This window comes from Centruroides vittatus, unplaced genomic scaffold (genome assembly GCF_030686945.1).
Source record: "Centruroides vittatus isolate TY-2023 unplaced genomic scaffold, ASM3068694v2 contig_1758, whole genome shotgun sequence".
In the NCBI taxonomy this organism is placed as follows: Eukaryota; Metazoa; Arthropoda; class Arachnida; order Scorpiones; family Buthidae; genus Centruroides; species Centruroides vittatus.
The window spans coordinates 308,935-321,777 of NW_027121073.1; the positions used below are offsets into that span (position 1 = coordinate 308,935).

Sequence of the window (12,843 nt, forward strand, 5' to 3'; positions counted from 1 at the left end):
GGCAGCACAAATAAGCTTTCAAAATATTGAATTATCTAATAAGTTACTTTGAATTTTAATATAAATTCACGGAGAGAAATAATCCTTTCCTGATTTAAGAACTATAATTTTATACACAAATAAAATTTCAATCATCTATACTTTTGTGTATTTTTACAAATTATTAAAGTACAATCTAAATCTCAAGATAACATACAGATATGCACATGATAAAAGTTTGAATGTATAATTCACATACTCATCATCATTCAGAAAAGAATTTCATATCTAAATTATAAATACTGTAGTATATCCAGTATAAAAACAATTTCAAGACTTTCAACACTTTTAGCTATTACTTTAGATCAGTGGTATTCAATCAATTTACTTTAGATCACCGGTATTCAAGATAATTTTCCGCGACCCCATTTGGGGTCGTGGAAAATTACCTTGGGATCGCACCGTTAAAATGTTTGAATACCATTGCTTTAGGTCATTCAAACACATCATATAAAAATTTAATACTTCTACTAATTTTATGAGATTGCTTATAATTTTCTTAAAATTTAAGAAGTTTAAACTATAATTTGAATTAATAATACAAATAATAAAATAAACTATTGTACAAATAAGTTACATTAAAAAAAATAACGTTTTAATGGAGATTAAAAAAACATTACAATTATCTATAATTACAAGTATTCAAGTGCACTTGTTCAAATATCAGGAACACTGATAAATGTTTTAACAGAACACTTGTTACAGATTTAGGCAGATATAAACCAAATATTTGTCAGCATTCCTGATGACGAGTCGAAATCACTTAAAGAATGTACTTTGTTATTTCTAGATTTTTATAATTTCTTCTTCCATTAAAACATTATTTTTTGTTTTATTTCTGGAATTATATACTATTTTCATTCCTTCAAAATTCTAAATTTCAATTAAAAATTTCCATCAAAGTTACGTTTTTTTTTTTTTTTTTTTTCAGAAATTTAGAACCATATTTATACTAATTACCCAATATAATCATATAACACAAATTAATCATATATGTATATTCATTTTAATTGCATAATCTGTTTTCATTTCTTATTTGGTTAATTTAAGATGATTAAATTAAATTGCAACAAATCACAATAATTGTAGTGAGCTTCTCTGAAATAATAACTTCTAAAATCAAATTAACGTGTGTTAATATCCAAAATGAGATTAGAATCTTAATACTGCTATTACACATTTCCAGTATGCTAAAGTATTTTTTCTTTGAAAAACCAATTCAATAATTGGAAAAATTTTTAATATTATATTTATTTCTTAGCTCAGTCATCACATTTTGCCTTCCTTAGAAAAAATTAAAAAAAAAAAAAAATCAGATTTAATGCAGGTACCAAAAGCTCTTACATTGACTTACTGTATAATACAGAAAACTATAAATATCATTATATAAAATAATAGTGACATAATATTTAATTCTAAATTTATTCTCCTGCTTGTATTGTAGATATTAATATTCTAAAAATAAAATCCATCATTTATATTGCATTTTTAAATATACATAATTAATCTATCAATAATTAGAACTGTTCATAAAATATATAATGCAGATTTGCGTGGGTGGGTATGATACAAGGCAGGGGTGTTTACAAAAATGTCACACAATGCTAGGATCTTAACCCTTGAATAATACTCTTAGAACGATTCATTTTAGTTCCTGAAGTGTTGCATGCTGAACCATATTGTTTATATCATTGTTTTGTATGTTATACATATAATCAATAAAATAATGCAATATTTGGTACCACATGCTGCATATTATTACAATTAAGACAGTTGATCAAGGATGTATTACATAATTTCAGGAGTGGGTTTCTACAATAGTGTTACAAAGTGTCACATAACATGAGCTGATGGTTGAAAAGTATGAAAATAGTGTTACAAAATGGATTGTCCATAAATTACATATATACAGAAGTTCTTATTCATGCAAAATATGGATTTATAAATATATTATCGATTAATATAAATTTTATGAAAAAAATATGTATTACGATGAGTGAAATGTATGTACATACTGTAACTAAATGGACCTGAATAAATAACAATGAATACATCTTGTAAGATTTGGTATGTATTTCAACTAAATATACAGGTTGTTTCAGAAATTTTGGCCAGGATTTATAAATTAAGCCTGATGAATTCATATAAAGTGCATCCTTCACATACTAACGAGTCATCCTTGCTATGGCACATTGCAGCAGCCTGACCAAGATTCCATGAAATCTAATGTACTGTTTCTCAAAATGTAAGAAGTTATTCTATTCAATAAAATTATTAGCAATGAACTTGCAATAAAAAACTGTTATTCACCTAGAATTAATTTAATACTAATGCAACTTATTACAGTAGATTAATAAGAGCAGCATAATTATATCATTATTTATAGACTATATTGCAGTACATATTTTGATAATTAAATTCTAAGTAATGCAAATACCCAGAAAATTAAATAACTGAAAATTTTGTGCTATAAATCATGAAGAGAATTCAAAATTTTAATTTTGTTAATGATAAATAGAACAAAATTAAACTATAGAATTATAAAATCAAATGTTCTGTTTAACACAATATATTTCAAATTTTTGGAAGGAAAAAGTTCTGTGAAATATATATAGGAAAGTGTCATTTGTTTAGTTAGAAAGATTATTTACTCAGCAATAAATTAAGATTAATATCTTGGAAATTCTTAAAACATTAATGTATTTAGAACAATAGAAACAATGTGTTAAATAACAACTTCCAGGAATGCGTCAAAAATCAAAATTTGTTCGGATATAAAGAAACATTAAATATTTTTCAACATAATCATCCCAAGCTTTGACACATTTTTTTCAAATTCAGAAGAAATTTTGCAAAATCATTTTCTTTCAAGATTCATAAATTTTTTCTGATTTGTCATGTATGAGTTCCACTGACTCAAACCATTCCTTCTCTAAAATTTTTTTACTTTGATTTATTTCATTGTCATTCAGTGCTAGATGAAGGAAGAGGGTGGTCGCAGAATAAGTTTCATATCTCGCCAGATACACAATGATTATAACTACTGCATATGCCATTGTTCTGAAGTATCCAATTTTTCTGTTGGGTTGTTTCAAGTGAATTACTTCACATAATTGCCTTAAAATGTTAAGAAAAACGTGTTTTTGTTGAAAATGAGAAACAAACTTTGCTGTTGCACATATTGGTTTAAAATCTTGCTATGCTGGCATAACATGTTACTATATCTATGATTTATTCAATTTTTGTGAAAAGTACAGAGTGAGAATAATAATAGAGAAGAAGGTAGTATTATGGAACCCCTCCATTTCAGACTGATAATAGATGGAAACTCTAGCAAATTGTGGCTGAACTGCACTAAGCAGACATCCATAACAAGGGGAGGACACTTCCCACTTCAGTTATGTGGTTGCGCTCAATGAAACAGGATGTTTGTTTTCAACAATTCCAAACTTTTGAATGGTAAGTGAATTTAATTATTTCTAAAATATAAATCATGTATTTTTTCAAATTGATTTTTTTTAATTTTCAGATACTTAGAGCCTATCTGAAAAAGCCAAAGAGACAAAGATGGAGCCAGGAGAAAATGACAGAGGTGGTGAGTATGGTAAGGGACAAGAAAATGGAGCTGAAAAAATCTGCAAAATTTTACGAGGTGCCAAAAACTACTTTGCAAACTTTCCTTTTGCAAGCAGACATTCGTCCAGAGCAATTTGTAAAAAGGACACTAGTTAGAAAGCCAATTCTTCCTGAGAACATCGAAAAAAGATCTGGTGAAATATATATATATATATATATATATGTTGATGGAGGTCATATTTTTCTATTATTAAAGCATTTTTCGATAAAATACATTGAAGTAAATGATTCTGTAATTAACTTTTTTTTGTACTTTTCTAATTGTTTTTGAATACATTAAAGCATTTTTTTTTGAAAACATTCAATGGGTTCCATATTACTACCCGGCTTCCCAAAAACTACTTCCTGACTTTTCTTACAGAAACCTTCAAAAACCATACTTGTAGTTATGCTCACAAAAAAGCCAATTAGTAACATTTAGTTTAGTAGTTACCAGTACTTTCACACAAAAAAATGTGGACATAGTTACGATACCTTGTTCACAATTCACCATAATGTAAATGGAGTTCCGTAATACCACCTTCTCCTATAATAATAATAAAGTGCATAACTCAAAATGATCATTAAATTTTGTCGTTTTGAAAGCTGTTTTAGTTCTTTAAATATCAAAGCTAAAATTCAAACATTTAAATCAAAAAATCATGACAGTAATTCCAAAAAATTACTGACTGCAACTTGTGTTTATATTATATAAAATATCTTTTTTATATTAAAAATTTGATTTTCAGCATATTGCTGTAACACATCCCTAATTCTGTTGAAAACAGTGTCATTACTTAAAGTAATTTTCTCCTGTGTCTCTTTTCCAAAGTCATTTTTATGAAATTAAAGATTTTGAAAATCATTTCTAAAAATTTTTTCTACATCATTAGAAGTGATGTTCCCAATATGTTTATTAAAATGTTGTTTCCTTAACCATTATCAATACAATACTGAAACTTTTCTGGATTTCCTTTTTCTTTTTTATTAGTTTATCTTTTCTACTTAATAATAATTCTGAATTTGAAATACTAATCTTTCTAATTTACAAAAAATTTTGTCTCAAATCTCTCTCTTCACTTAAATTCATTGTCAGTCAGTTTTAATTAAAATTTTTGTCAAATGCTTCATAAGTTTGAGAAATTCATTGTACTTTTTAAAATATTATATACAGTGAAACCTGTCCAAAGCATAACCTGCCTAAAAGGAAAAAAAATTCTTCAGAATGGCATGATTTTCTATGTTAAAAGAAAACCTGCCAAATGAGAGAAAAGTATTCAGTATTTTGATTCTGGTTTACACAGGTTTTACTGTGTATATATATTAATATATATAAAATAACGAAAACCATAATGATCTAATGCACATGCTTAAAGATTATAAAGGTTTATATATTAATTTATAACAATAATTTCCATTTTAATTTTTATATGTATATATATATATTTAACATAATGCCTGAAACATATTTTAAATTTAAAAAAAATAATAAAATACATATATGATAAGCTAAATAAATTTAAGAAGAAGATACAGCAGAGGAACAAAAAATTTTATTATGTGATGTGATGTAAATCTACACTTATGCATCATGATCACAACTGAAAACACTGACAAACTGAAGAAGCAACAAATAAACAAAAGCACAAACCCAGCTATAATTTACTGATATTTTCAATTAATCATCACATATAAAAATTAATACTACAATGCAATTTTACATTTGAAAATGATACATTTAAATTTCTTATTGAAACACTTATGCCAAATGACACTTCAAATGCAATATACTGAATGATGAAATTTTTTTCTTCCCGAAATTCAGAAAACAAATCCAGTTCAGTATGAGATAACTTACTAAACACAAATATAGTCAGAGTTGGTTGACTGCTATATAAACAGTCAAGTTTTATAAACCATTCTTTCTTCGGTAATATCCTAACTAACTAGATATTAGTTTTTTCGTGCAGTAGCAAATGGTATTGCATTTCAGCAATGACATCTTGCATGTCGATTACATGTCAGGATATAAACAATGTTAAAATGCAAAAGAAGAGATACTTATGCTTTCACCATTTTAGAGATATCACATTGTGTTTCTCTTCTCATCAAATCTTTGACCCACCTAGATACCAATGAGATGAAAAAAATCCAAATTGTTTTTTCACAAATACTACTTGTAAAAGTGGACAAGATGCTGAACATTCACAAATACCAGTATTCGTACTGATGTTTGGTGAGTTATTTCTAAATGGGGTGGTGCAATAAACATTTTCACAAAAACTTAAATTTTCTGATGTATACAGTGACATTGGAAAGTTTGGTAAAGTACAAGGATCCAAGAGGATCATTCCTGGCAGGAATACAGATGATAGGAATTTTCCATTTTATGATTTACCCAAACTTAAGCTCCAAAACTAACTACAGTGATATAATATACTACAACAAAGATTTTTAACTAATATTAATTTCTGACGTTGGTTCAACCTTCATAAGAACACTCTCACAAGATGTAAAGTTATCACAATTAACATCCACATTAATACAATCATGAACTGATGATCTACTTAGACATGAATCCAAATGACACGATTCCTGTTTGATAAGCTGTTCTTGTTGAATAAATTCACATTCCTCAAAGACACCATTACTTTTCTGTGGTTCACACATTTCTTCAGTTGATAATGAAGTATTAAACTGTTGAGATTCTTTTTCTGCATTTGAATTTTCATCTTCACTTTCTAATTTTACCCCATTTTGCCTATGTGTACAATGAGGACAAATATAATCTTCAGATTCACTAATATCAGTGACATTCAATCCAACACATAATAAATGAAACCATTCTTCACAACCACCATCACATTGGACCCAATTAACAGCTTCTCCTAAAAAATATACAAATAAATATAATTAAATTCTGATTAAAAAGATACATTTTTTAAAAATAATAAAATGTTCCAGATGTTCTAATATAGTTCCAACTTTAAGTTTCACAAAATACAGTGAGTCCTTCATATAATAAAGCAATTGTTCACTGTCCCATTATTCATTGTTTTGTTAATCTGTCATTGATGAAATTCAGGGGATCTGACAATGCAGACTAGTTATTAAAAGTCAATAACAGATTAACTAAGTATATTTGTTAATTATCAATAGACAGCATAGATATATTTACCAGGATATGAAGTATACAGATTATGTAAGGTATACTGTGCTATTACATCATCAATAATAAGGACTTACTGTATATTATTTTTACAATTTTATTTAAATGTACTTGAACAAAATTAAAAATCACTAAATATCATTAAACATCAGTAACAGTACAATATGTATTGTAATTTGAGTTTAATAAGAAAACGTCAATGAGAAATCAAACAAAACTAATATAGAAGTCAACAAATTACTTATGAAAGTTTTGAAGTTTGTGATTAATCTAAAAATTAATGATTTATAAATTAATGACATCTATATCAGTCTATATTTATTTATTTTGAATAAATATAAGACTTCATTTCTCAACTTTACATTAAAATTGATAAACAACAACTTATAATTTCTCTGTAAAAAATTGTAGAACTTTTTATAGTTTGAAAAAAATTATAACAAATATAATTTTTGAAAATTTCAAGGATGAAATATAGCATTTAAATAATTTATTTTGGATTACATTTGTAATATAAATTTTTAAATTTCTGTTTTTAATTAAGAAATAAAAAACATCTAGCACAAGTACTTTATATATATATAGTGTGTGTGTAATGTATATAAAATATATACAGCATATTAGTATGCTGTATATATTTTATGTATAAAAAAATAAAAATAATACAAGTTTTAAAAACATTCATTATGAAAATAATCTACTAAAAGGTTGAAAGTTAATATAGTACAATAATTTATAAAAATTTTGTTACACACAATAATAAATGTAGTAGTATATTTATATAACAGACAGTAATGAAAATATAAAATCCTTACGAAACAGTTAAGATTTCATAACAACATTAAGAGTAAAAATGAGCTAACTTAAAAATCTAAGTTTGAAAATATTTAAATATAATGAAAGTAAGGTAAATCTTGATGTACAAGGTCAAAAATAAAATAACATCTATTTATATTAAGAAATTTCACAGAAAACTCAAGTAATATAGTCACAATCAAAATTCAGGCATTGCATTATCACTATGAATCATTCATATCAATGCCTTGTAAAAAGCTAAATTCATTTCAAATCTTTCATTTCCCTCAAAAGAACCTCAAAGCCTAACAGGCCAAAAAGAATCCTTCAAAGACCAACTATACAATTTTCTAATTTTTACTGCTTACTCATGCATCACACTAAATTTATACTCATTTCCAAGATAACAGTATACTCACAGAACAACAGAAAGGTTGCCGAAGAAATTCATAGAGTTGTAAGCAACAACTCCTGATCGACTCAATGGTTCTCCGGCAGGCCTACAGAAGACATACAGAAGACATTTACACAACACACATTGACTTAATACATAAAAAAAAAACAACAAAGAAAAAAAAGCATCATTCATCAGTGAAATCACAAATGATTATTAATCTGCTAATGCTCTATTATACTATAATCAACTCTCATTAAAATATTAGAATACAGTAAATATTTAAAAACATTTGACTAAACAAAACAAATAAAATAAATATTTGATACAAAATCTAAGGTTTTTTTTTTAAAATTCAATTCAATTAAAAATAAATGAAAAAAAAATCTAATAAATATGGCCATTTAAAAACAAATTTTCAGACTTGAAAAAAGCACTTATAACTAACCAAATTATTTGTATTGACCAATCAGTTAAGCAGAATATTTAATTTTTAATTACTCAAGCAAGGAATCATGAATTCTGACAAGAATATAAATAATTTTCATCCCTTGTTGGACTCAAAGTAAACAGCAAAAACAATAAAACTTAACCTCAAAGCAGTATTCCTGTTGTGTGATACAAAATTCAAAAAAAGTTTTAAAATTAAATTTAACTTTTTTTTTTACTAATTAGAATTTAATGCTGGGTAATACTTCTGAGAAATAATTTGTTTACATTATAAATATATTCATCTGCAATACCTTGTGTTTAAGAAAAAAAAGTAATTGGAACTAGATAATGAACACTATTACTTAAATAATATCATATCCTCGTAGTTTTATGTTCTTAGCACACAGTGATTAAATATTTATACAAACAGAGAAGAAAGATTTAAAGTAATGCAAATAAAAATATATACAATTGTGAGATAAGCTGGGGGTTATAGGGGGTTACCCTAGTAACCACCTAATCGGACAAGTTGTTAAAACGCGATCTCCGTGTCTGCTGGACAGCTGAATTTCGAGTGGGGAAGTCACGTGGGATAAGTCGCCAGGCGTCATTAGATAGACAGGAGACAGGTTAGACAAATAAACAAAGCGTTTATTAAAATCTAAGGTTAACAAGGTCTACAAGGCTATACTCGGTTAAATGCGATTAACAACTAGATATATATATAAGAGCAGCTCTTAACTAAGCCTATTCTCGTAGAGAGAGAGTTCACAATGCTCTAACAAAAATACCTCTAAGAAGAAATGAACGATGTGTGTTGAATGGTTCGTAGGAATGATTTGTAGTAATAGTTGATATGGCAAGCTGTATGGAAGTTCAAAGCCATGATCTGTCTTCTATTGGAGTCTTCTCCTTTCGTTGAGCCAGGAGACAAATGTATCACCTGGACAAGTATAACTTCCGTTGGATCGGCCTGAGCTTCTGGGGGCTCGAGCTTTTATTCGCTTGTCATGGGAAAGGAGTCACATGATAGTCATATGTTGACAATAACGGTCCTATGTGTCAACTTCCCCATCTAATTGTTATCACAAATGGTGACCTCCAATCTAATTCTCACAAGGAGTGTTTTTTTTCTAATCGAAATTGTTTACACTTTTTTTCGACAACTGCATTAAATTTGCAGATTTCACACATTGAAATTATAAAATGCTATAGTTAAGCACAACTATAAATAAGATTTTTTTCAAAGAATTATTTAAGTACAGAAAGTATTTTCACTCATATTAATTTCAGAATTTCATTCAAACTCATGAAATTCAAAATCATAATACAACGAAATCCTGGCATGTAAATATCCTATTTTGTATTTTAGGAATTTGAACAACATCAAGCCATACATTAACCTATTTATGGCCAATGGTTTGTATGTAAACAATTTTTAAAATGGACCTATTATAGATATACGTACTTAACACCTTACTCTTGCCGAGAAAAAATATATTTATTTGCAACAAACAAACAAACGTTTTCAGCCTGCTTCACAGGCTATCTTCATGCTTGGAATACATTTGAAATTAAAATTCAAAATTAAATAAGGTACAATCAAAATAAAATATTGAATAACTAACATAAAGCAAAAAATAACAAAAAATATATAAAAATGCAACAAATGAATACGTAAGCATTAATAAATGCAAATTTCTAAGACATACAATAAAACCATTATATTGATTGGTTAGAGCCCTTATTAAACTTCTTAACCATAAACTTCCATGCAGAGGGAAGACTTTCTGCGTCCCTCGCATTAAGACAGCCTTCTTGTAATCTACTTCTAAAAATCTGCAACTTTTCCGCTGTCAAGGCTAATGATGGAGACGATAAAGGATTTATGATGGCCGCCTCATTCCATTTGACCGTAGCTCCTGGCGCTTGCGCCATTTGGGACAAAACTGTTGCATTAGACCCCTTTCTGATATTATAACTATGCTCCTTGATTCTAATTCCTAAACTTCTAGTGGTTACTCCGATGTAATCTTTTTTAACGCCCAATTGCATGTTTTCATACGGAATTTTATAAACTCCTGCTTTCTCTTCTGCCTTTATAACATCTTTATCATTCCTGAGGATTTTGTATAAATTAGGGGCCCTTTTTATAAGCATCTTCGAACTTTTTCTGTGTGCTATTTCTTTCATGACTGTATTCATACTTTCATTATATGTAAACTTTACAAATTTATTGGGAGCATTCTTAAAACATCCTTTCTTGATGTTGTGTTCATATTTCTTAATTATTCCTAGAATTGTACTTTTTTGGTAACCTAGGGTCCTGGCTACATTTATTATTCTATTTATTTCTTTCGTCCTGTCTTGTACTCTTTCGCAATACAAAAAGGCTCTTCTTATTAAAGCCCTGAAAGCTGCAATTTTATATTTATACGGATCCTTGGATTGGGAGGGAATATACAATGGGCTGTGGGATGGTTTAATAAAAACACTAGTGGACAAGTGGCCTTTTTTGAATGTGATATCGATGTCGAGAAAATGCAGATTCAAGGAACTTTTCTGCTCCAATCTTAAAGTAAGGCCATCATTGTTATCATTGATCTTATCTAAAAAATCCTTAATTCTGCTGTTACTTCTCCATAATATAAGTAGGTCATCAACGTATCTGCTGAAATACACGATATCATCCTTAAAACCATGAAAAATTCTTCTTTCCAGCCTCCTAACTACCAATTCGCATAGGATCCCTGAGAGTGGACTTCCCATAGGGACCCCTCTTCTCTGTCTGTAGACCTGTCCATTAAACACGAAACAAGACTCCCGGCAGACCAAACTAGTTAAACTCTCTACCTCTTCCGTATAACTAAGCAATTCCGAGTTATTGCTGTATAAGAAATCCAATAGTGCCTCCTCGCACGATTCTATCCTTACTGACGGATACATGCTCTCATAGTCGAAAACCGTTGCAACCTCATCCTCCATTAATGCTATACTTTGCAGATCCTTAACCACCTTCATAGGATCACGGGCAACAAGAGTATCCGTGTCTAGTTGCAAGGATAAGTATTCATGCAATTTCTTTTCTAACACAAACGTGGGACCCCTGCACTTCTCTACAACAGGTCTTATTTCTTTACCGGTTTTATGCACCTTCGCGAAAGCAAATAATCTAGGTGTTCCTGGCCTAGGGTTCCTGCATTTCTTGAGAAAAGGCAAAACTTTGGAAAGCTTAGAGACCTCCAGTTTCCTGACCCTTCTATCCAAGCTTCCAATAAGATTGCTGTTGATCTTTTCACACTCCGTCTTTTCGATGTAATCCATTAGTGCTTCGTTATATGTACTCCTTTTCATGATGACTAGTTGTTTACTTTTGTCAGCCCTAGTCAAGACCAAATCATTATGTTTTAACCAATTCTTCGTGAGCCGGATGTCACTACTCCTAAAATCCTGCTTACGGCCCCTCTGCCTGTTGTTGAGGACTGCTTTCCATCTGAAGTACTCTTTTTCTAAATCGTCTAGCCCAACAATGCCTCTTTCAATTTCCTGTACTGAGGTTTCCCAATCCATAGCCTCCACAGGCACAAAATTTGGGCCTTTTATTAGAAGCTTCTTAATTCTTCCTGGTACCTCAATTTGGTCCCACGCGCGGAAAGCAATAAGATTTTTCTTTGTACTTCTAACCTTTTGTTTATGTATAATCCATTTTAATTTCTTTACATAATTACTAGTAGAATTCTTCTGGACTGCTTTCAGCTAGATCTGAAATTCAGGTTTTGTATGGCTTGCCTGAAGAAGTCTATTCGGATTGCGAAGAACAAAAAATTCGGATTATTGAATGATCTCGTTAGCCTAGAAAACGCTATATACAATGAAGATCCAGAGAAACTAGTTGATGTGAATAAAAGAGTGGTCGATCTAGCTGAAGCAGTCCAGAAGAATTCTACTAGTAATTATGTAAAGAAATTAAAATGGATTATACATAAACAAAAGGTTAGAAGTACAAAGAAAAATCTTATTGCTTTCCGCGCGTGGGACCAAATTGAGGTACCAGGAAGAATTAAGAAGCTTCTAATAAAAGGCCCAAATTTTGTGCCTGTGGAGGCTATGGATTGGGAAACCTCAGTACAGGAAATTGAAAGAGGCATTGTTGGGCTAGACGATTTAGAAAAAGAGTACTTCAGATGGAAAGCAGTCCTCAACAACAGGCAGAGGGGCCGTAAGCAGGATTTTAGGAGTAGTGACATCCGGCTCACGAAGAATTGGTTAAAACATAATGATTTGGTCTTGACTAGGGCTGACAAAAGTAAACAACTAGTCATCATGAAAAGGAGTACATATAACGAAGCACTAATGGATTACATCGAAAAGACGGAGTGTGAAAAGATCAACAGCAATC

General features: G+C 29.4%; 1 protein-coding gene across 3 annotated transcripts in view; it reads right to left on the minus strand.

The window, feature by feature from the left end:
- Nucleotides 1–5,185: 5,185 nt before the first annotated feature.
- Kdm5 (Lysine demethylase 5) overlaps nt 5,186–12,843 on the minus strand; it is a 111,505-nt gene continuing 103,847 nt past the window's right edge. For all 3 annotated transcript variants that reach the window (XM_067263293.1, XM_067263292.1, XM_067263291.1), the window contains one exon: nt 5,186–6,542. In XM_067263293.1, coding sequence (XP_067119394.1) covers nt 6,109–6,542 — 434 coding nt within the window. In that variant the 3' untranslated portion in view covers nt 5,186–6,108. The remainder of the gene's footprint in view (nt 6,543–12,843) is intronic.